We start from the raw sequence: 26,349 nt of genomic DNA, 5'->3' as shown, positions 1-26,349 counted from the left end.
GATGCAGGAATTGCTCAAGGCTTTATGTGTTTGGTTGGCTTCCTCTGTAGTCCCTGGAGGAGATTTTGTCAAGCCAGATCATTAAAAAAAGACCAAGTCATTGATTCAAGGTGAAAGGTAGTGTAACACTGTGGAGACAAACACATTTGCTGTAAGGAAAAAAGAATGAAACCTTTGAGGAGTCAGTCAAGCATCTCTCAAATAAGCTATATAATCTCAAGCTACTGTTTCAGTTTCAGTGCGATATCTACGAATCTGGGTCCTTTGACTAATACAATGCTAATGAATACGTCTAATGAGATTATTATTGCACATACTATTTCCTCAAAATTCCCTAAAATAATTTAAAATGAGAAATTGTCCATTAACAAGGCTGTTGGAAGAAACTAATATGAGCTGCTCGAACCATCTGTTAAAAGACTCACACCTTTTTTAGGTTTAGAGTGGTTTCAGATCTTTTGACAGAATGATTAAAATCTTCATCATCACAATTTGATTCATCCCATTACATCCATCGAGAGGACGAGTTTTCAGAGCAATGGAACATTGTACTCGCACTGTATAATCCAGCCATTAATTAAATTTTTTCAAGGTCTGTGGGAGATTATTCTAATTAAATTAGAATGATTAGTTTATTCATGTTATCTTATTCTGGCCCCTGGGGCTGTTTCTCTTCTTTTATTCCTAACAGCCTCGCAGATGCTCTTTCATTTTGTTTTCTCACACCACACATCTCTCTCTCTCTCTCTCTCTTTTGGCCAGTCATATTTTTTCATCAAGTCTTTGGTCTTCCTCTCCTTCCATTCCTCTTTCTGGCCAACTGAAACACAGCCCGGTCCTGTTCCTTCTCTCTCTTTCGCTATCTTCTGGTGTGTTTTAGAGTAAATATTGAGTTTTGAGTAGCAGTTGGATTGTGTGCTAGCGACTTTATCTTTGTAAGCCCAGGCTGTGCTAATCTCTACTGTTGACGTCACAGTCACCTATCCCTGCCTCGATACTTTCCTGGCGTCACGTCGATCTGGAGAAGCTATTAAAATGCCTATACATGGAAACCCTTCTCGAAGTGTTTGTGCTCAAGGTTCCGATGTCTGCTCACAATTCTGAGGCGAAATGTTATTACGCAAAGAGCAAGACAGAAAAAAAAATGTGCACACATATTTGAATTTGATGAGCAGAGCTATGCTAATGACTAGCCTCTGGACTCTTTTGGTTTCCAGGTAACCGCTCTCCTAATTGGTTTTCATAGGCATGGAGGTCTTCGTCTTCCTACTCATCCTCTCTCATGCTCACTCTCTCCGTTTTTTATTTTATTTTCTGCATTGGACTGCTTTTCCTTTGATGCCTTTTTACCTTGAGTATTCAAGAAAACCTTTTTGTGGATCTTTCAGGTTGGATCATAAACTAGAGAGAGCACATCAATATTGATGATTCGTTATGAAAATCAGGCCAACGTTTCATAGCACTCAGCCCACCAGTCCTGGATTCTGCGTTCTCAAGGCCGGTTGTCAATGCCAGATTTGTCAGTCTATTCCATCGAGACACAATTCAAAACAAGCTATACTTGTCTGTCATTTTCATTGGAATAATTATGAATATTTGCACTTTGATAGCTTTTGGCTTGGTCTTATTATTAAGTTGCCCCAAAGCTATATGAGTTTCCTTTTTCTCCTGAACACAAAAGAAGGTATTTGAACATCTTTCAAACAGTTTACTGTAGCCATTGATTTCCATAGTATGTAAGAAATTACTATTGAAATCCGTCAACTGGTTGGTTAACATTCTTCAAAATATCTTCTTTTGTCTTCAGGAGGAGGTTAAGGTGAACTATCCCTTTAAAAGAGGTGGTTAATTTGGCTATTTTCGAAGGCTTGATGGTGCTTATGGGGGTGCATTTCAACTTTATTCTACACCCCTGTTTCCGTTCTCCTAAAAATGGTCTGATGTCCATCTAGCTCAGATTGGTTAGCTGGCCCAGGTTGTTGTGATTCTCTAACCACCCACTGCATGTTGTCCAAAAAGTGGTGCCCCCTTACCATTATAGGTAGCTGCATGTTCCCGGGGGCAGGGTTTAAAATCAGGGTTAGTGATGTCACAAACCCAGGAAGGAAACTCATTGTAGTCCCTACCACCCTTTTTTGTAGTCCTTAAACAGTGATTCCTTTAAAGAAAATATTGTACTTTGCATTGAACTTTGAGTGTCGTAACTTTGCAGATATTGGTTATGCTCTAGCGGCAAACATTACACACTAGCTAAAGTTTAAAAAGTGAAATCATAATCAACCACCCATTTAGAGAATTATTCCGGGTTGAATATAAGTTCATATTTATCAACTGTATTTGTACCATAATGTCTATTACCACAAGAAATAATTTGAACACGTGTCCCAGAGTGTAGACAGATCTGAACTGAAAGATTCTCACAATGAGAATGGTCTGGGCCAAAAATGTGAAGCTTGTATATTTGTACTTGCTTCAATAAAAAAATATTCATTAAAACCTGTTTATTGTTTGAAATTATTTCATTGTTTGAGTCAAACTTTCTGAGTTGGCAGCACTTTACACTTTTTTTTTTTTTAAGGTGGAAGGAAAAATGTGTGCTAAATGAAGACTGGATAGAGTTCCACACATTCAAGGGCAGTAAGCAATTCTGTGTCCTGCCAAAGTTATTAGATACTAATCTTGTGATTATACTTTTCAAACTGTGCATTTTAATGTTTCCTCGTCTGTATTCTTCCAAGTGGCTTACTTTAATTGTAATTTAACCCTTTACACCAGGGACAGTAGCTATAACAATAACAATGATTATTAATGTCCACAACAATCCATGACAACATTCTGTTTATTCTGCTTATGTTTTGTCATCTGTCACTTTAAATGCTCAAGCTCTTTACAGCAGGATGAATTCTGATTGGCAATCAATGTGTTTATCATTCATCATCTGAAGAAAACATTTTTTGAAAGTGATTCCAATAATATAATTCCCGACTGTTATCATAATAGCTGTGCTGTGGATTCTGTTGTTCTTTTTCAATCAGAATGATTTTATAACTATAGTTATCATCCTGGTTGTGAACATGACTTTATTTAGCTTGTTTATTTATGTTTGTAACAAGTCAGGTTATTATTAATATAAGGAACAAGTCATTTTTTTGTTGTTGTTGTTTACAGCATTTTTCCACAGATTCGGTAAATAGGGCTTAACTTTTAACCCTAGAGATTCCATTATGTAGTGGACATACCAACCATTATCACCCTCCGTGTGCTATTCTCAACTGCATCAACCTATTTTTGCATTGCAATCAGTACTAATGTTTTAGTTTACTGAACATCTTTGTTATGATGGTCTGAAAGTGCTTCTCACACATGTCTTGTATCATAAATAAGGCCTGCCTGTAATTGTTGTTGTTGTAGGCTTCCTCTCGGTGCACTCCGGAGGATGTAGTGTTATTCCTGATTTCACACCTCACAGCGCGTTTATTAAAACTCCCCAAAGAAGTGTTGCTGTTTTGCTTCATGCTGCATAGACGGGTTTTTATGGTTTGTGTTATTATTTATTTAAATGTCAAAGTTGTAAATGTTTCTAGATGAACTTCTTAAAGGCCTGGTACATTTATCCAGTTGCACAGCAGACAGTTTTATTAGTGTTATTATTATAAAACATATCATCTTTGCTAAATAATATTAATTGCTTAATGAAATATGTTGCTCGGAAAAAAATATATTTAATCAGTATATGCATTATAATGCATATACAGTTTACACAAGTCCTCAGAGGCATTATTATTATTATCATTATATATTTTTTCTTATAATAGCAATATAACAAAGGTTGTTTCTTGTGATCTGGATTTTCTCCCAGTTTTTCTAGTCGTTTGGAAACCATTTAGTCCCTTGAGTTGACTGGCAGTAAAACTGCCCACTTGTTCAGGGTCACTCTAGTGTCCTTGATGATAAAGTTGTAGCCACCTTCTCAAGTGTCGGACACTGAATTTGAAGTGGTTTATCACTGACAGACATGAAGCAGCTTTTATATAGCACTTATAAATGGCTTTTGTGACTTCCAGAACAAGAAAAAACTAGACCGTAAGGAGTAACAACTTGAGGCCAAATCCACAAAAAGTTTGCTAAGCTCAAAAAAAAAAAAAAATCCTATAATCAAATCTCAAGAAAAATAATAATAATACGACAGAAATGAATAATAATACAAAAGCTTCTGCATTAGGAATCCTTTATGGCAATTAATGTTTGATGAATGGTTGCATTGGAGTAACAGCTTATTGATCAAGTTTCTTCAATGGATGTTTATGAATGATGCCTGTACAGAAAATTGTATTGCATCAAAATCAGTTTCTGAAGGCTGATCATGCAGTTGATCTCTTATCATCATGCAGATTCATTTAACGACATACGGGCTAACTTTCAGCGGATCGCAGGCCTTAGCATATTCCTGCTGTCTTCTGAAAACACAACAACCCAAAGCAGCGTCTGATACTCTGTTATTTATTAACTGTAGAGATTTATTTCATATTCAAATATTTCAACAACGTTCTTTTTCTATTCACCTCCTGTATTTGTTGTGCTCCTGCCCTCTTAAATCTGTTTATCTCCTCTTATCTTTCGCTCCTTTTGTCAGTCTTTATTTATGTTCTCTTCTCGCTCGCTGTGTGATGTGCTGTGGGGCGCCACCACTGGTTTGTTTTGAATTATGTTATTAACGTTGGGTTGAGCGGGAGCACACCGCTCAAATTAGAGCGGTTTCATCACTCTCTCCAAGGTTATCCTCAGGCAGGCTGTGCAAGAGGCCGGATTGGGAGATGAGAGGAAAGAGAGCAAAAGAGGAGAGAGTGGAGGGCGGTTAGGGATGTGAAATAACATATATAAAGACAAAATAAACAGAAGGGGGAGCTGAAGTTGCTATCAGATACCACATTGTAATCAATCTGCTTTATGACAACATCATTTAAGCTCATTTGCATGCTATGAAATGTCAGGTTTAATTGTGATGCTGGACAGATTTAATGCCACTTATTTCCAAGAAAGAACAGAAAGTAAGAGAAACTTTGTAGACGTTTTGAGTTCATGCTGACACGGTTTAAGTGTAATTTATTGTATAGTTCCACCGTCTCAGTAATTCTGTAATCTCTTTCTCCCGTGTCCCTGTGGACCATTGCCTCCTGTTTTCCCCGCTTCTTGCCATGGGCACTGAATACAGGTATGCAAATAGAGCGATAACATAGACTTTCATGTGGTGCTCATGTCATCCCCTCTGTCAATCAGCAGTCAAAACAAGACGAGACCTGAGACGACAGTCACTTTAGCCCTCTGAGCTCGGGAGCCAAACTCAGTGCTTTCCTTCTAATTTATTCAGATATTTTTTTTTGTCAGATGTCAGAAAACCACAATAAATGCCACCATTGTCATCCATACACTATATCAATATGACACACACGTAAAATAAACAATGTAAAAATAGAGAAATAAACGGTAAACCTCAAATGAACCAGAGAAGAGTCCACTGTATGTCTGACATGTAATACAGCTTCATCCAGTTCCTGGGAGTTGGATTATTGGATATATCTGTATTCATATATATATATATATATATATTTTCATATATCTATTTATAAATATTCATTTATTTATGTGCAGTATATGTCTGTTCAGTACATGTTGTACCACATTTCATTGTACAATTTGTTGCTTACAGAGGCTGCTAGCTCAGTTCTGGTTCTCCGGACTGACCAGGTGTCCGATGCTCCGTCCAAGTCCAACAGGCCAGCCAAGGAGCCTGTTGCTATGACAACTGAAGAGTTCCTCCACTTCAACTTTTATCCTTGCTTTGGCAACGCCCAGCAGTGCGTGACAGTGTAGTCTCCTTATCCATCTTCTGCAGTCAGAGAGAGATTCTGAGTTGTTTTGGAGACATTTCCCCTGGACTGCGTTGTGTATGGGTATAAACAGATTTAAGTAACATTCAGAGTGCTACTGTTACCTGAAAGCAATTAGAAGCAAATTAGGATTGATTTCTAAACTGTACGTTTTAGTGCAGCCCACTTGTGCTCGTGTTCAGTGGTTTAATATAGACACACTATAGTCAGCAAACTCTCGTAGCAAATCATCAGGGGAACACTTACTGTTCTGTTGTTAGCTAAGTGTGGGAGCGCTAGAAAGAAGGGCTCCAAAAACATCCTGTGACCATGAGAAGAGTGAAGGGAACCACTAGGGGTTTGCTGAAGATGTTTCTTGAGGATCAGACAGAAAGAGAGCGAGAGAAAGTGAGTGGGTGGGAAGGAAGGAAGGAAGGAAGAGTGAATGGAAGAAGAAAGTGAAAAAAGGCAGAATGAATGAAGGAAGCAAACATTAAAGGAAGTGAACAAAAAAAATTAACAAAGAAGGAAAAAGAAAGATTATCTCAGAAGAAAGCACAAAAGACAAAAATGAATAAAAAAGCAAACAAATAAAAGGAAGTGAACAAATGAAAGAATGAACAAAATAGAACCGATAATAAAAAGATTAAAGATTCCTGCAGTTTGAGCAATTATGCCGTTACGTGAGCGGCTGCGTGTGTGTGTGTGTGTGTGTGTGTGTGTGTGTGTGTGTGCACGCAGTAGTGTAGTTAAGCTGCAGGAGATTAGGAAGCTCAGTCCAGACCAGCGCCTGAGGGGAGAAGAGAGCAGAGAGCTGTGAGCCCCGGTGCTCAGTTCACCAGCAGGGCAGACCAGACATGCTGCACTGGGTAAAGCCTGGAGCACTGACAGAGGTGTTTTATTTTCACGTGTCTGTTCTGAGAATTAGACTGAGGCAAATTTGATATGACCAGACTGGCCAAACAGCTCCACGCGGTTTAGGAAGCAACAGAGACAGATCAAAGCAACACAGTCTGGATCAAATGAACAGACACAGACCTGTTCTGGCAGTCACAGGTGACTCTTCTTCTACCCTCTTTAGCAATTACAGGGCACAAAATGAACACAGAGAAAGATTCGCAACATGGTTTAAGTCGGATTGTATGAATGATATATGTGATGTAAAATCATACCATCTACTAAGCTGAATGGAGATAATAACTTTTCTTCATTATAACTTTATCTGTGATATCTAAAGTGTTTGTTTAACTTTGTTTTTTTTGTTTTTGTTTTTTGTTTTTTAACCAGCCTATATATGATGCTACAAGTTTCCGAATGAATTGCTGGTGATATTATTTTGGACCCTGCGCACTTTTCGTTATAGTTAGGACCCTACACACACTGACAGTGGAACACAGGCTGTTGTCAAAGTGTTGTGCAGCTTTGTCTGTAAGTAAAACAATACATTTGAGATTAGAGGGAGATAAATAGTACGTCTTTTAAGAACAAGGATAAACTGATCTATCCGGCAGGATATTTCCGTCTTTGTTACACTCTAAATTGCGTTGAAACCCACAGGGGTGTATTCACCGTACTGAATTTAACTTCAGGCAAAGAGGGTTTTTTTCCCCTTCGTGGGCTCATAAAAAGCTTCTTCCCTCCAACTCTCTCGGTAAGACGACACTTTGATGTTCCATATTGTGCTTTTATGTTACTCTATTTAGCATCCTGAGTTTGTTTTTCAGTCTTTTTTCCATGATTCTCTCCTCTTCCCCTCCCCTATATTCATTTAGTCTCTTTCTCATCTGTTTGTTCCCGGTCCATCTCCTGTTCATTTTCTCATGTTGTGCATCACCCTTTTCCCCTTTCATATCCTCATTCATTCTCCTCTTCACTCTGTCACGTACACCCGCTCGTCACTGCAGACGTCATAACTCCTACTGCTGTCTTTTACTTTCCATCCTTCCTCTCTCTTTTCCCATCTGTCATTTCTTCCCTGACTTCACCTGGCCTGTAACATAAAAGGTCTGCCCATCTTTTATCTAAATCCACTTGGATTGTATATAACTGTTTTTCCTTCACAACAATTATCAATAAGCAGTGTGTTCATTGAAGGTCAGCTTGAATGCCGTTAATCTAATGTGGTAATTTTACATCCAGAAAAGGTCTCGGCCAGGTAAATCTCATAATGTAATGCAAGCTCTCCCAATGCAGCGCGATTAAATTATGCAAAATGAACAATAATATTTCTTGTTTTTTTTTTCTCAACGATAAACTGGCTGACTGTAAGGGAATGTTCAGACAAGGACGAAGCAATCGTGCGTTCAGCAGAACAGTTATCACAGCACAAAGTCAGGAATCCTGACTAAACAAAACGTCTTTTCTGCTCTTTCCTAACAGTCAGAACAATAGAGAGATTGGGCTCAATGCAGACTCAACATCTCTTTTTCGGTGCTGTATTTTTAATTAAAGTGCTTTCTATAATGCATTCGTTCTTTCTCATTGATATTAGGGAGGTGGAGGCTTTTATCTTTTTGTGAAATCTGTAAATTTTGCTCTCCTGCATTTTTCATTTACAGCACTGGCTTCCTTTTTAATCTTCTTCTTGTATCATCCTTTGTTTTTGTGTATAATATACAGATGTGGAAAAAAGTGTCAGTGAGTCATGCTGTGTAAATTTTGTGTTAGGTTGCTTTAGCTGTGTTTGTTTTTGGGAAAACAAGCTACACTCTTAAAAGTAAAGGTTCTTCTAAGGGGTGGTTTTAGCTTCTTGTGGTTCCAAGAAGAACTTTTCAGTGAAGTAAAATTTAAAGAACCTCCACTCTAAAGAACCTTCTGTTCAATGCAAAGCTTCCATGGATATTTAAAGAGCAATAGATGCTAAAAAAGAACCATTATTTTTAAGAGTGTACACAAAGTCAGCCATGTCTTCCACCTCTGAATAACAGCCTGGGGTGACAAGCATGTTTTCTTGTTCCTATTTGTTTTTTAGAAGACTGTAACACTGGAAACTGATGAGCGCAGCCAATCAGGGACTCGGACTGATGTAGCAGACACTTCCACCCTGAGCACCTGGGCCTGACCATTTGGTTTTGCATATATGTGTTTTTGCAGGTCATATTCGCCAGGTTGCTTAAGAGGTTCTTCAAGACATCAACTGCAGCACATCGAATACTGTACATTCACCTTTTAGAGAATCACCTGTGGTGTTAAAATCATGAGGGGTTGTTCCATATCAGCTCAGTGATAAGTTTCTGAAGAGTCTTTAGATAAAAGAAAAACCCTCCCATATTAGCATTGCACATTCATCTTCGCATCCTTAATAGAACTGTTCCTTTGTATACCAACTCCTTCCCCCCAACCAGCCCTCCTTGCCCCAGACAATTGCTCCACGAAGCTCTAGCCTGAGGGTAGGTAGGGCATCTCATTGTGGTAGTTATAGTCTGGACAGACCTTCTGCACCAGTCGGTAGTCTGTGCTGTAGAAGGAAATGTAGATGCAAATGACCTTGAAGGGTTTGGAGCAGATCCAGGACACGTGGCTTTGTGTCTGCTCCTGGAAGCAGGTCTTGGAGGGGTCATAGTTGCACAGCGAGGTGCGTTTGCTGCGGTCCACCTTCTCATAGTCTACACGACAGTTGAAGATCTTCGAGTCTTTAGGGTACACCACGCTCTGGCGCTCCAAGTCGAACTCCACTGCCTTCACCGGAGGTACCAAGCTCACTGAGATGTTCCCCTGGCCGGTGGAATTGTGACGGAAGTAGACGCTGAAAGTTCCATTCCCGTGGTCCACGATCTTCCCCGTGATGAGCAGGTTGAGGCGCACCGTCTTGATGTTGGAGTAGAAGTCGCCCCAGCCGAACATCTTCTTAAATTTGCCAGTTTTGACGATGGGTGGGCGGCGCTTGACACGTGAGCTCCCCGATGCGTCCGTGTCTGATTTGAAAAGATCGCTGCCCAGCATCTCCCAAAATTCTTGTTTGGAAAAGGGCACTGGCGAACGATAGGGCAGTTCCATAGTGGAAGTGTTGGCGGCACGGCCGCGGCTGTGCATCACCCAGCGACTCAAGGGTGAAATCGAACCCTGAGATCCCAGAACCCCCAAAGTTTTGGAAGAGTCTGCTGAGGAGGAGGACTTAGACGTAGATGAGGGGATGGAAGATGACGAGTGGGTATCTTCCTGTCCTAGAGCCAGCTGGAGGAAAGAAAACAGGAGGAATAGTGAGCCAGTGAGTGAAATTATAATAGAGAGGATGAAAAATGTGAACTTTAAAGAGAGAGGAGGTTGCACAGACAGGAATTTGAATAGGAACTACATTTACAGTTCCTGAAGGAAATACTGGTGTTTGCACGGCAGCGAAAGAATATTGTTACAGTTTACGTGGGCTTAGGTTTTAGACTTAATTTCTGCATTACTTTGCTGTTCTCATGATGTTCGGCATGTGCCTTGTTTTCTGTTGAATGTGAATGTCTGTTGTGCTTCTTTTGCAGATGTGGGAATAAAAATATGAATCAATTAATTGTCCAAACAAAGCAGGAGCACTTGCAATTCAGTAAGCAAATAATGAAATAAAGGCATTGCTGTCTGAGTTTTCAAATGGATTAAAATAAATTCAAAATCTTGGACAGCGATGATGTAATTGTTATTATTATATTGAATGGCAAAGGGAGGCTTCTGAACATGAATTTTACATTTAAAAATATTGTTACATTTATAAAAGCCAAAATGGATAAAACGCTCAAGGCTAAACTATACAAAACAATGTCTGAATGGTGTCAAATTACTGAATCCTGTTAAATGGTTCATGCTGAATTGATTGTGTAAAATTATCGATGAAGAAAAAAGGATGTTTGAGGAATGTCTGTACAGCTTGTAAACACTGTAAGCACTGTGATAAAAAGAAGAGGAATATTAATGCGGTGCTCGCCTTGCAATACAGCATAATTTGAAGGAATGAATTGAAAGGGTGGAAAAAGGACCAGCTAAAAGGAAAACATCATCAGCACTTGAATCAACATTCACCCACGGCAAAGCGTCATTGACGCCTCACTAAAATGTCCCGTCAACAGGAATTAATCTCTGTGGTCTGACCTGTACTCTACACTCACTGGTTCACAATATTGCTTTAGATATTGCGTGGGAATCATTTGATCCCTTTATGGCTTTTCTATTTTTTTACAGAAGATCTCTAGGACTCCCAGAGTTCATTTGACTAAGAGAGAGAGAGTGAGAAAGATTGTGAGATTCAAATAAGAAATTTTTTTATTCAAATATTAAATGATGAATTTTAATGTATTTCAACATTGTATTTATTAAGGACCTGCTAGACATGAACAGATAAAAAAAAAAACATACAATACAGGGAGAGGTCTGGGGATGGATGAAGTTAGTGCAAAAAGCAAGAAGGCTGTAGTTCAATACAATTGTGTGTATTTGTCTCATTGTTTTGTATATAGAGAGCTGTGGAGGAGGATGAGATGCCTCTCTACGTGGGCTCATGGATGGGTGAAGAGCCGCAGAGTGGGTGTAACTGGTAATTACTAGATGCTAATGATCTATTTGAAACACCTCATATAAAGGTAATCCAACAAGAGCTCTCATACCTTGGATCAAACAGTTGGATGTGACTCTTCACTGGTTTGTGTGTGTGTTGCAGAGTGTCAGAGAACAATGATTGCTTTGATGTATTGTTTATTATCTGATAAGCTCTAAATTCTGTTTGGTCTGTTTCTCTGAGCCATGGGCCTGAGATGCATTGTATCCGCACGGTCAGGTTCAAAGCTGACACTCCCCCAAAAGACACATTAGCTTCTAGGAAACAGTCTCATGCTGTAGAGAAGCTCTTTGACTTAGCCAGAGACAGAACTCACTTCCAGGTTTATGGATTGCAGAGACCTTGCGAGTTGTGGTGACATGGACTACGGCCAAGAAAATTAATTCCCACTTTCAGTGGTTTCCAAGTCAACTGATGCCATCTCACGGTACCTATAGTCATGTGACCTCTTGTCTTCACCCCCATCTGTTCCAGGGCATAAAAATATAACTGAGACTTGCCTCTGGAGAGCCAAATGTCTCTGACAGTTCAAAGAGAGTACAGATTTGGTTAGCATGTTTATTATTTATTTATTTTTTTCATTCTTTATAGTGAATTGGTTTTATATTGTTTGATTTATTTTAGCCAACCAACATTATATAGAATTTTCAGTTGATGAAAAATTATTCATCTATTTAACATTACTTATTTTATATTTATTTATTTATTTATTTTTGCAGTGGAAAAAAAGCCAAACTACAAATAAAATAGCATTTATGTTTTATGAAGTTGCAAAGTTACTTTTCAAAGTGGACCATCAAAATAAAGTGCTACTGGGAAATGTCTGTAAACCTAAAAGATAATGTTCTGGCAGAACCTTTTTTTCTTACTGTGTGTTGACACTGTTTTACTCCAACATAGAATATTTTTTTATTTTTTATTTAGCAAATCGATTAATCTGAGTTATTAAAAAATAACTAGTTCTAAAGAATTATTTAGCTTGTTAATTGGTTAATTGGAATTCTAGTTTTATGTAATTACTAAAAATTACTAAATCATATACATGATTAAAAAAACAGACATGAATGACAGTATTGGTGTGTGTGTATATATATATATATATATATATATATATATATATATATATATATATATAGTATTAGTGTAGAGCTTTAAAACAGTTGTGATAGCATATCTGATTTGGAAAAACTTTGATGCCAAATGTTCATATTGAAATGTGTGGGGGTTTTTTTTGCTTGCTTTTGGCAAAATCTGAACACACTTTAAAACGGTTATACCCCTTCAAACATACAGTTTTTACTGGTAAATTACCATTAAGATGTCATGTGGAAAACATAAATCTTGGTAAGTTTGTTCTGGTAATGTACCGTTATGAGAAGTTATAATATCACCAGTAAATTACGGTAATGTGCACACTGACATAAGACGTCTTCTCTGGGCCAATCGTAACGTTCTGACAAAGATAACGCATGTACTCCACACTGTGTAGTTCGCTTTGTATCTATAAAAATGTCTCTGGGCCAAAAGCAGCTGTATGATTGTGAACGTTTGACAAAAATGTAAACATCAACAAAAACTCTGACCAAGTATACCCCTCCATGAAACAGGCTATTGTTAAGATCCCTAGAGAAATCACTGGTGTGTGTGTTTTTTTCTTTTTTTTTTTTGGTTCTCAGGATTACAGTTTTATTACTATTATACACCCTCTTTATTATTTTCATCTACTAAAACGATTGAGATATTAAAGAGATATTAAAGCGATCTGTGATTTATCTTTCACATGAGTAAGTGTATGATGGTGATTTTTAAATGTAGAGCATGAAAAGGAAAAGCATAGCAAAAGAGAAAGAAGAGAACAAGGTAGTGCCTTAAGAGACCTTATCTGAAACCCGCCTTTATTTCTCAGCGGTTTGATTTCGTATATTCCAACCACAATATATGCCAGTCCACCCTCAGAGTAAATGTATGCAGTCATAGTCAGTGTTTGAGGATTCTGCCTATCTTTGTGTGTGAGAGAGAGATCCCTGCCAGACTATATAAGCATGTATATTCATACAGTGAGTAAGTGTATGCTGTGTGTGTGTGTGTGTGTGTATAAGTCTGTTCTCACTGTCAGGGCAGGCCTGATCCACTGAGCTTAAGGATCTCTCTCCTCCATAATGCATGCTGCCCTGTCTCAACCCTGATCTTTCAGCCCACTCTGATGCTTCACGCCCATCTCATCTCATCTTATGCAGGCTTATTCTGGCCTAATCAGGCTTACTCATGCCTGATACTCATTTTACTTTTCTCTAAGTGCCTATCTTCAATCTTGATAAGACAGACTCCATTTTATGCAGCACGGATTAGCGCAACACGCTCTGGTTAATTCGGTCTTCTGTAGTCGTGCCGGTTTTTCTCTGGGCTCTCGGTCGCTTTGCTTGGATCTTACGTGGACTTCTTTGTGCCTCTATAAAAGAACGTGTGGATTAATAACTGGCCTTGACGAGTGTGTAACACCTCTACAGACTGAGTAATTCTTGATTAGCTCCATTGCAGATCTGCTAATCTGCCCAGGAGCTATGCAGAGCAGGTCCTGCATGAATAAATAGTAAATTGCATTATTCTGCTTAGAAATACCTGTCTTGTCATGACTTTCTATTCATTGCACATACAGAACTGTCGGATGAGATTCCGGGATTAGTATGGGATTTAAGTTTTGTGTCAGATTCTACTAAAAATGTATGAAAGTGACATTATTACTGCATATATTATACTACATTATGCCAATATGTTTGTATAATGTCCATTAAACTGCATACTTGACTGATGTCCCAGGTAACTGATATCCTACATTGCTGTGCTAGGCAGCTGTAGCCAATTTTTATATATTTATTTTCTTTATTAATTCATTTATTTCATTTTTAATTTTATGTAATTTAAATTGAATGACCAGCTGACTGTACATTATGCCACGTTGAATCATTGGTTTTGTGGATAGCTTTATCATTTGCTTGACTGCAGTGTATCCAGTGTATATTGCAGTCTAGTTTACAGCCTCCAGTTCATCTCAGATCCTTTTGTAAGAATTGCTTAAAAATCTCTCATCTCTTTTTATATCTAATTCTATATTGGGTTAAAAACAACCACTGCTTATAAATGGCATGCACATTCACTGTCACGCACGCTCTTTGCTGTGTCCCTGTGCTGAATGATGCAATGTTGTTTTCACCAACTAAAAGCTTTGTTCTGCATCCCATCTTCCTCTGAGGAGTAAACACTCCATTATGGATACACTATTCTGATCAATCAAGTGTTGTCACTTTCTTCCAGAAGGCAGAAGTAATTCCATAATGTCCTGTAAGAGCAATTAATCAATCAATCAGGTCCCAGTTTTTCATGTCTTTGCATCCTTTTCAGTGCTTTTTTTCCCCCTTGTTCGGCTAAAACCACCTTCAGGAACGGCACACAGGAGGCTCGCAAGAAAATCCCATTCTCCCATATCTCCCTGGAGAAGCATCTTGGCCCCAGATTAATAATGAACAAAAATAAAAAGCAGGTAGACATATTGATTTTAATCTATTCAGACTTCACTCTCATTTTCCTCACAGAAGAGAGGATGAATGTGAAGCGGGTTCAAGAGAGGAGGGGTGAGGAGGACCAACCGCACCATTACCCCCCGTTCCTATAACCTCAATTTCAATCTTCATCTCTCTCTCTTTCTCTGTGTCTCTGCTTTACTCCCTATATGTTGGGAAATGGTTGACTTCGCATATTGATCTGTGGCCAGTTTTCTCCAACAAGCTTACAAGCCTTGACCTCACCGAGAGCAAGTGGAAAGCTGAACAAGACAGAAAGATTTTAGAAATGTCACAAAAGTGAAATGGGAACAATGAATCCCTTATTATGACTTCACATTTGCAGTAAACAATCCCAAGTTTAGAAGACTAGATTAGTCCACAGGAATCAAATGCAGAAAAGTGAAGAGACAGGTATTAAAAGGGCTTAAGAAGGAGACTTTCTTGATCCTTTTTAGTTTTCAAGGTTTCTGTTGACAGATTTGCATTATGTAAATAAATAAAAAGGAGTGGACTGTAGGGAATTGATGGGATATTATAATCCACACTATGTATCAAGTAACAAAAAGAAAGCATCTCTGAATGAGATGAGTTGGATTTTATAACTTCTTTGCCCTTCATGTGAAATTAAGGACATTTAATATCACTGTAATTTTTCTTCACTTCTGGACAGGGATGTCCCTCTGCCTTTCATTAAAAAGATCTGTAACTAAATCAACCATTTCATCTCCCTGCAGACTTGATGTGGTATTGACTTCATTCGCTTCCTTATACCACTTAAAGTAAACGGTGCAAGGCAGCCCAGCCATGCTAAACACTGCGGCTGGAATAACACAATATGTTTTCTGCCAGATGACACACTCATGGGAGGGGAGGAACGCAGCTGGAGGCGGTGGTCGCACACGCAGGACTGTAAGTGTAACGGCTGTCTAGACTGTCCAGCTCTCTAATCCTACACTCAACTTTCATGTGGATAACAGTGGGTTGAGAAAGAAGAAAAGGCTAGATGTGATAAACAGAGGTGGGGAAAGACAAGACAATAAGGAAGAAAAATAGCTGTGCAGTGAGGCTCAATTAGGGGAGAGTGATTCTCTTTAATATAACAATGTGTGGTAAAAGCACACTGGGTTGAGCGCAGTAAATCCCATTTATTCATAGAGTATTAATTTGTATGAGTTCTTTACGCACCAGTGACTTGTTTATGGGATCGCAAGTAAATTTGGACTTTAATGAGTATATGGCGATGATACTTGCTTGGAGCTGCAGAACTTGTTTCCTAAGAACTCAAAACCTTTACTGTTATGCACAAGGACTAAAAGCACAAACATTTAAACACTGAAAAAAATGTTAACATATAATGAGTACTGATGTCAGCAATAGAAAAGAGATAAAAACAGAATAGCTTGAGCCCGGTGCTTAGTGAATAAGCTTCAACGTGGAAAAAAGAGAGGCATACTGTACATTTAGATCTGTTTATAATGCAAATTGATTGTGCTGCTGTATTGTTAGGACATGGTTAAATATAATAATGTATGTTTGAAGTTGTAAATAAAGATTATTGGAGTATATTTTACCAGATAATAGCATTTCAGTCTTTTTTCAGTATTTTACAAATATTTTTTTAAAAACTGGCAACTAAGACATTTAATTAAATTTTAAATTTTAAAGTAATTTCACATTTAATTAAATGTCTTAGTTGCCAGTTTTTAAAAAAATATTTGTAAAATTCACACATAAGTCAAAATTGCTTCTACATCATTTTTAGTATGTATGTCCATGTGGACAAAGCAGCAGAATTGTTTTTCAAAATAAGTAATTTTTTGTGTTTGACAGGAGTAAGAATGGCATAAAAGTTTGGAAAGGCAGGTGGGAAGGTAAATGATGACAGGGTTTTCAACTGTTTTGGTGCTATAACACATTTAGCTTTAATGCTCATCTGGGCAGAAAGAGTTTGAGTCCAGCTTGCATCATGTCCGTTTAATTATTTCGTGTTTTTCCTTATATTGCTATGAATTAAACATAGCAAAAAGGCAAAAACAGAATTATGAAATTGAAAACTAACCGATTAAAAGTGGAGGACACTGGGTTGAAAAATAGTTACCGCACACGCTCAGGGACCGAAACATAAATAGTTTTAATAGTTTTAACAGTGAATAGGTCTAGAGACAGCAATCAGAATGAGAAGGCTGTTATAGCCTGTGTAATGGGGCATACACTGTTAATTCATTGCTGGGGGACACCGAATGGCTGTATTGTTTGTCGTAGTGTGATGTCTTAATGTTGAATGTGCTTATGCTATTAGTGGACTGCAAAACTGGCCATGGCCTTTGAAAATTTGATCCCAAATGCAATCTTTTCTTAACAAAATGTGATGTATAACAATGAGTAAGAGGCAATACTGTATATGGACAAAAGTACTGGGAAACCTAACCATTACACCAACAGGGGCTTTAATAGGGTGACCATATGGGCCATTTTTACATGACATGTCCTTGCCAGGATTTCTGTATTGCCTAAAAATAAAACAGAAAGAACGAACGCACCTAACATGTGAACGTATTTGCATCGCTTTGACTGTTCTCCGTAGATCCCACCATCTCATGTGCCACGATTGGTCGAGTATGTACAATGCCAAAACTTTATATATGAGAGTACAATGACAGCAGGATGACAACAGGAAAAAGAGCCAAATACAGAAGTCCTGTAAGGACGTGACCCATAAAAATGGCACGTATGTCCACCCTAGGCTTTAATGACATTGCATTATAAATAAGCATCGCATTCTAAGACATTAATGTCGTTTTTCCCCCTGTGCAACTACTGTATAACAATTTTGACAGATTTTACCCATTCATCCAGTAGAATATTTTGTAAGGTCAGGCACTGAATTTGGACAAGAAACCCTGGCTCACAAACTTTGTTCCAGTTCATCTCAAAAAGCATTTGATGTGCTTGTGGTTAGAGTTCTGTGTGGACTAGTCAAATTCTTCGGTACCAAACTCCAAAAACAGTACCAGGTACAGTTGACCATAAAATATCTAGCAGGGATGAAATTTAATGAACTGACTTATGGTAAAGGTGGCGTCCTATCTCAGTTAGTGATGTTCGGTTTCTGAACGACTCATTCTTTTGAGTCAGTTACTGTCGAAGATTACTGAAGATTCTGATGAGTGAGTTGATGATACTGTACAAGCCTGAGGCGCGTACTGGAAATATGCTTATTATGACTGTTTAATTGACATTTCATTAAAATCTGCACATTTTTTTTCTGTTGAGTGATGTAAAAAATAATTTACAATAGTTTATTGTGCATGCATATATTAAAAGTTGCTTAAGCTAAATTAAGGAGTTTATAAGACTGTTTTCTTCATTCTTTATACTGTAGACATGTAGAACACATCTGCATTTGTGCATCAATGTCTGAAATGTATGCTGTAGAAGTGAAACTTTTAGTAATCTTATCAAAGTTGTAGGCTAGTCAATATTGGTCAATCAGTCGTATCTGACATAAAGGATCCATGAATTAAACTTTGACCAAAACACCATTAACTTAAGTGAATTATATGGTTATAATCAGCAATATGCTTTCTGACAAATACATTTTTTTTTTTTTTGTTTCAGTATGTGTTGACACAAATGACTTATTTGAATTTTTAATTGTTATAACGTGTTAGAAAAGAAATGCGTAGAGACTTTGTTTGATTGTTTGATGGCGTCAGGAACCGATGAATCGTCTTTTTGAACTGGTTCAATGACTAATACGGCAGCAAGTTTTCAGGTGCAGCCTGTGTGAAGGGGTCAGGGTTTGGCTGGTCATCATTGTTCAGTTAGCCTCTGCTGGTACATTCTGTAAATACACCATAGTATTTATTTTGTGCCGTTAGCAATGTAAGAGTCTGGCCAGTCTGTGTGTTTAGGGAGACCTAATGGATGATTAGCAGGGTGATAAAACAAAAAAGGACAAGAGCACTGCATTAGGCAGCAGATGGCAAATAGCTGAGCAGAAGAAGGAAAAATGAACGAAAGAAGGAACTTAGCAACTGAGTCATAGAGCTAAAGGTTGCATAAGGAGGCATGGATGGGAGGGATGAGAAGTAACGAGTGAATGCGAGAGCCTCTTTGGAGGTGAGCCCACGTGGGTTTTGTGGTTTGAAAAGATCTGCTATGATGTTGACAAGTGTAGAGCCAGATCAAGACAGGAAACATCTTGGAATCCTATCACACAGAACAAATCCAAACACAGGCCAGCAGTGCTGGACGTGATGTGTGACATCAAAATAAAGGAAAAGATTAGACTCCACAAATTATTTACATTTTACATATATGCATTAAGGCAGATGCCTTTATCCAAAGCGACTAACTATGCATTTAAAGCATGCTTTCATTTTTATCAGTTCATGCTTTCTCTTGCTTTCTTGTGAAATGCTCTACTTTTTGAGCTACAGGGATGCTATATCATAATTGATGTTTTGTGGCTATTAGTCTATGTTTGTTAAATGTGAAGTCATCTATGTGCTACACAGTAAATGAACTAGCCGTAAACTACTGTAAAAGAGCAATTTGCTATGTCCCACCCCAACTGGGACAATAGAAAATACACCAGGAAAGAAGACTGCACTTGTCACGCAATTTTATGGGGCCTTTATGGTACACACTATATGAATAATAATAAAAAAAAAAACTGAGCCAGTTGGCTGAAACTTGGTTGTGTTTTTGCCATCTGGTGTGTATCGTGTGAGTCAGTGAGGATTGGAGGCAATGGGGTGGGGGGTTTGTCATTGTGGTAATTGTGACTCATTTTTAGAGTTATTGACAACAAGCCTCTTATAGGTGCTTCTCCAGCCAACAGGAAGAGAAGATGGTTTTTATAGTTTCATGTTTTGGAAGCAGGGATAAGGGAAGGAATTGAAGGCTAATGAAATGATAGACAGAATGGTATACTAGAGTTTTGCACATTACAGTGAGTAAACTATTGTTTAAAAGTTTAAATAAGTTTAAAGATTATTTAAATGTTTTGAAACAAGTATCTTATGCTCTACAAGGCTGCATTGTTTGAAGGGTGGTTGACTTTTTTTTTTATTCCACACCACTCTGTCCCTTCTCCTATAAACGCGCTAATCATTTTCTCTTTTTATGAAGACTCTCCCTCAGAAATACAGAATGGGCTCAGATTGGTTAGCTGGTCCAGTTTGTTATGATTGGCTAAACCACCCCTAGTGTGCGTCTAAACGTCTTGCCCCTCAACCCAAGTGGCATGTGCTCCTGTTGTATTGTAAACAAATGCTTATCAGAGATCAGAGAGATGCAGAGCAGGGCGACACGAGGAACAAGATTGAGGACCTTCCTCTTTAAAGCATGGCCTTGCCCCCTTTGCTGCATGTTTCCGGGGGTGGGGTTTATCTGGGTTTGTGATCTAATGAACCTGGGAAGTAGCTTGTTGTAGTCCCTACAAGCTGTTTTTGTAGGCATCAAACTGCCAGAACTTTTTTTCTATATCTCCGCTTGCATTGAACTTTAAGGACCGCAACTTTACAAATATTGTTTATGCCCAGACAGCATTATAAAACACTAACTTACTCTAGTCTTCAGTGCCACATTATCCCTGAGAAATTATTTTGATATTTGAAACAGTTGTGCTCCCTAATAGTTTTGTGAAACGATGGTACATTTTTGAAAAATAAATATTTTTTGTAACGTTGTAAAAATCTTTACTGTAATTTTTAATAAATGTAATACTTCCTTTCTGAAGTAATTTTTGGTTCCTTACTCATCTTTCTTTTCCTATCAATGTCCTCTTATAAAAAGTAGATAAATTGCTTCATTGGGCAGGTTATGGCCTAATGGTTAGAGAGTTGGACTAGTAACCCAAAGGTTGCAGGTTCAAGTTTTGTACAGGCAGGGCTTGTAGGTTGGGAGAGTGAATGTACAGCGCTCTCCCTCACATTCAGTACCATGACTGAGGTGCAATCACCGAACCCCAGTGCTCCGGGTGTGTGTGTGTGTGTTCACTGCTGTGTGTGTGCATTTTCGATGGGATAAATGCAGAGCACTAATTCTTAGTATGGATCACCATACTTGGCCACTGTAACTTCACTTCACTCATTGTATTCCCCATTTGTAAGGCACTCTGGATAAATTAAATATTCTGTTACATGAATAAATGTACAGTAAAAATTAAAAAGCAAAACTGGAAAAAGGTCATCCAAAAATGATATAGTGAATAAAAAGTGATGTAATTGTAAATAGTCTACTCCAGTTTTATTCTGCACAGTTTGCACATCAGACAATTTGTGTACTGTACACATACTGCAAAGACAGTATAGTGTGGCTTCCGAACATAGCCAGAGGGAGCAAAACAAGTGGAGAGAAGGTGGGATGAGCTGGAGGTAAAGCATCTCTGATAATGAAGAAGGGATCTGGAGAGCAGGCAGACGACATTCAAAGCCAGAATGAGACAGACAAGTGTAGAATAGAGAGTGGGAGCTGGGAGAAAGAGAACAATACAGGCAGTTTAGAGAAGAGTAGGGAGATGACCGGTGTGGGCCTGTCAGCTCCAGAGGCAATAAACAGGCATTTAAAGAGACAGGTACACAGTTTTACCCCAGCCAATTAAAAACAGACTGGCACAACATTCTACCTGAGTCTCTTAAAGGGACAGCTACAGTGCTCTACCGAGGCCAATTAAAGAGACGACAGCACCATTTTACTCAGCAGAGCTCAAGCAACTGCATCTGGGAATATATCTCTGATTCTGCTGATTTATCCGTAGGAGAATCTGTTACTGTTCTCAGTGCCACGAGGATCTGTATTCCTTGGGCTCTTGTCTGAAAAGGTTGGATAATGCCTTTCATAATCGCTTTACAATTGAGTAATGGGGTTTACTATAGCTTTCTAATTGAATATATGTCACAGACTAGGGTGTCATGAATGAATAAAAAATGTGTGTGTAAAATGTAGAAAATAGCAAACCTACCTTTTAGATTTTGGTTTACACAGCACATAAATATATGATTACATTTTAGACTAAATGTATACAAGCTTTTTTTTTTTTTTGCTCCAATATTAAATATTTTAATGCCTTAGGGTCTAATTTTCTCCATACTGCATGCTTTTTCAGTTTTTATTGTGAAATACTGAAACAGGTTTTAATTAAATGTGTATGCCTATTTTCATATTGTTATGAAAAATGATTGTTTGAGGAGAAAAAGCACCCAGCATATAATAACTTGTCGTCTTTGAAGTGAATTTTTCAATATGGATTTAAATTAAGCTCCTATCAGAGGTAGGATTGCAGTCTGCTGTGGGTAACCTTTTAAAACAGCAACCTTATGGCCTCAGAGGGCTGAAATATTCCATAACGAGTGTGTGAGAGTGTGTAGCCGGCTCTGGCTCTTTGAATCACATCTCCCCTGGCAATGGTAGAACAGACAGATACACTATTACAGAATTTCAGACTGATAGCACTGGAAAAAGGGGTACATGTTTTTGCCTAGTCGTTTAAAGAAACAGGCACTGCAATTAATGTAATCCTTTCTGAAGGAAGGAGCATGTGTCCACTGACAAAATAAAGGAGTAGCTTTGCAACTTTTGTTATATACTTTTTTCAGAAGGCAACTTGGAATCGAGGTTAACTGTAGAAATGCCTCTGGTCTTAAAGAGCACAATATACCAGAGCATGTTATTTTTCTCCTAATGTAACCAGTGCTGGTGAAGAATAATACTGATCAGTAATTTCATAGTTTTCTTTTCACAAACAAAGTCACATAACTGATAAAATCAAGGTTCGTCCATTTATTATTATCCAGTGATGTTCTGTGGTAATACTTTATTTTGGTTTTCTAAAGTGGAAATAAATCTGTATATATTTTGTTTGATTCAAAAATACATCGCATTCTGGAAATTACATTTGTTGCAAATCTATTTTAGTCTGTCTTCTTCTAAACCCAGTCCCCTAGTGGTCCTACATTTTTTCCTTTATGATATCAGAATCAGTAACCTCATTACATTTTAATGCTTTTTGTGGAAGTCTCAACAAAGTAATTATTTTGTGACTGCATTATTTTCAATTAATTTAAAATCAAAACGCTCGTTCTGAGCATTTTCATTGACTTTCTAATCTGCTGTAGGCATAATTAGACAAATTAGAATGTCGTGGAAAAGTCCATTTATTTTAGTAATTCAACTTTTGTTCTTTTAAGTGTGATGATTTTTGCTCACATTTAACAAAACCCCACTAATTCACGATCTCAACAAATTTGAATATGGTGACATGCCAATCAGCTAATCAACTCAAAACACCTGCAAAGGTTTCCTGAACCTTCAAAATGGTCTCTCAGTTTGGTTCACTGGGCTACACATTCATGGGGAAGCTGATCTGACAGTTGTCCAGAAGACAATCATTGACACCCTTCACAAGGAGGGTAAGTCACAAACATTTATTTCTAAAGAAGCTGGCTGTTCACAGAGTGCTGTATCCAAGCATGTTAACAGAAAGTTTAGTGGAAGGAAAAAGTGTGGAAGAAAAAGATACACAACCAACTGAGAGAACCACGGCCTTATGATGATTGTCAAGCAAAATTGATTCAAGAATTTGAATGAACTTCACAAGCAATGGACTGAGGCTGGGGTCGAGGCATCAAGAGACACCACACACAGACATGTAGAGGAATTTGCTAAACCTTAGACAACATCAGAGGCATCTTACCTGGGCTAAGGAGAAGAAGAACTGGACTATTTCCCAGTGATGGTCCAAAGTCCTCTTTTCAGATGAGAGCAAGTTTTGTATTTTATTTGGAAACCAAGGTCCTAGAGTCTGGAGGAAGGGTGGAGAAGCTCATAGCCCAAGTTGCTTGATGTTCAGTGTTAAGTTTTCACACTCTTTGATGATTCGGGGTGCAATGTCATCTGTGCATTGTGTTATTTGAAAACCAAAGTCACTGCACCCGTTTACCAATATATTTTGGAGCACTTCATGCTTCCTTTTGCTGACCAGCTTTTTGAAGATGCTGACTTCATTTTCCAGCAGGATTTGGCATCTGCCAAAAGCACCAAAAGTTGGTTAAAGGACCATATTTTTGATGTGCTTGACTGGCCAGCAAACTCACCAGACCTGAACCCCAGAGAGAATCTATGAGGTATTGTCAAGAGTAAAATGAGAAACAAGAGACCAATAAATGCAGATGAGCTGAAGGCCACTGTCAAAGAAACCTGGTCTTCCAGACCCCCTCAGCAGTGTCACAAACTGATCACCTCCATGTCACACTGAATTGAGGCAGTAATTAGAGCAAAAGGAGCCCCTATGAAGTATTGAGTACATGTACAGTAAATTAACATACTTTCCAGAAGGCCAATAATTCTCTAAATGTTTTAAAAAAAAAAAATTAAATGTTTATTGGTCTTATGAAGTATTCTAATTTGTTAAGGTAATGAATTGGTGGGGTTTTGTTAAATGTGAATCAAAATCATCACACTTAAAAGAACCAAAGACTTAAACTACTTCTGTCTGTGTGCACTGAATTTATTTAATTCACGAGTTTAAAATTTGAGTTGAATTACTGAAATGAACTTTTCTACGACATTCTAATTTATTGATGTGCACCTGTATCAGCATACCTCTGCACACCCTGTTCGCACAGACAGGATACATTATCAGTTCGTTCACACACACTGTGCAGACAGAGCGAGAATGAAAGGCAAACATCAACAACCTGATCTTTCTTCCTGGTGTTGTACTACTCTTATTAATGGTTTCTCACACTGTGAATGACACATGATATATTGAAGTAATGTTGTCTCTGGTCGTCTGGAGTGTGTGCATTCATGCATTCAGGAGGCGTGGCTTTGGACGTTTAGTATGAGAATCCAACTCTAAGGGCCCTATAATACACTCACCGCAATGTGACGCAAGGGCGCAGCGCAAGTGTGTTTGCTAGTTTCAGTCCGATGCTGTTTGAATTTTCCTGTCCAGGCCCACGTCATTCATTTGTGCTCATTTGTGAACCCATGGGCGTGCTGGTCTAAAAAAGAGGTGTGTTCAGGCGCAGTGCTAGCACAATGCTATTTCAAGGAGCTGAAAATAGACTGCGCCATAGACCAAGTCAAACCTGGTCTAAAGTCTGGCGCAATATTATTTCTTTGTTATTTAAAGAGCGTGTTAGTATAGGCGGGTCCGCATCACGCAAACATGACAAATATTAAAAATTAAAGGATTGCAAACCATAATAATTTTTTGAAGGCTAATTAAATATATGCCGTGTAAATAGCAAATCCGTCATGGCACGAGCGCAACTGGCTCTTAAAGGGAATGGAAGATGAGACTATGATTGGTTTATTGTACGTAACACCCCAAAATCACCCATTACTCATTAAGAGAATAGGGACAGTGGATTTGGACATGCTCTGAGTGCACCTGCGCCATGCGCTTTACACTTTGTGTTTAGATCGTTAAAACAGGGCCCTAACTGTGTAAATGGGAATGCATGAAATAGCATTACACCTCCCCTTTAAGGACTACTGTCTACCAGAAAGAGAAAGTTACACCAGCCACAGCCTTTGAATCTTAGAAAGAAAGATATTGACAAGGCAGATCTCATGCTCTTTACAAATCTCCAAAGAGGAAGGTAGAAAATGAATCAAAGTAACTGTCAAGTGTATGTCAATATGTCTGACAATATGTCTTTAATTTAGTGCTATGATTCAGTTGATAACCTCCTCTGAGCCTCTGAATGTCAAGGTACTGCGCACTGACAAACACACACACACTGTATTATGTCCCGGTGGAAACACACTGCGCTGTTAACCTGAGTGTCAAATTAAGTTTGAATATTATGCAGAAAACAATATGTATGAGATGAGATTTTCATTTTCTAAATCACTCCATATAATTGAGGGAGAGGACGGGAAGCAGACAGGACGCAATGAAAACTACCTCTCTCTCTCTCTCTCTCACACTGTCTCCCAATAAGAGCCGTGTGCTCCTATGTTTCCTCAGGCTGTTGGATTGAAATCTCCATCTCTAATATGACATCAATTTTTAATTAAAGGCCCCAAATCCCACTCAGATTCCTGAGTGTTCACCGACACATTTATTTCTCTCTCTCTGCAACATACCTCATCCATTCACGCTGGGAGATTTTTCCTTCTGTTACATGATTAAAATCTGCAAACGGCTCTGCCCTTAGAACTAATTATTCCACACCAAGACAAGAGGCGCAAGGGAGGGAGAGAACACAAAGGGGAGAGAAAGGTAATTTCACAAGAAACAAGCCGTTTGACTCTTAATGAATAATTTATGCTGGCTTCAATGGGGTCACAAGAGCCCAATAAGCAAAACCTTACGCCCACCCACAACTTCAGCCCCAGCTACTGGACAAACATCAGTCTCTTCCTTCCT

The 26,349-nt window shown here is 38.4% G+C and overlaps 1 protein-coding gene across 1 annotated transcript in view; it reads right to left on the bottom strand.

The window, feature by feature from the left end:
- Window positions 1-4,401: 4,401 nt before the first annotated feature.
- The window catches only part of LOC127952689 (neurexophilin-1-like), a 30,343-nt gene continuing 8,395 nt past the window's right edge, over window positions 4,402-26,349 (bottom strand). Inside the window, exon 2 of the mRNA XM_052551356.1 lies at window positions 4,402-10,040. Coding sequence (XP_052407316.1) covers window positions 9,246-10,040 — 795 coding nt within the window. The 3' untranslated portion in view covers window positions 4,402-9,245. The remainder of the gene's footprint in view (window positions 10,041-26,349) is intronic.

Source organism: Carassius gibelio, chromosome B3, assembly GCF_023724105.1.
Source record: "Carassius gibelio isolate Cgi1373 ecotype wild population from Czech Republic chromosome B3, carGib1.2-hapl.c, whole genome shotgun sequence".
Taxonomy (NCBI): domain Eukaryota; kingdom Metazoa; phylum Chordata; class Actinopteri; order Cypriniformes; family Cyprinidae; genus Carassius; species Carassius gibelio.
Note: the sequence above shows the minus strand (reverse complement) of the source record. Positions and strands in the feature narration are given on the sequence as shown.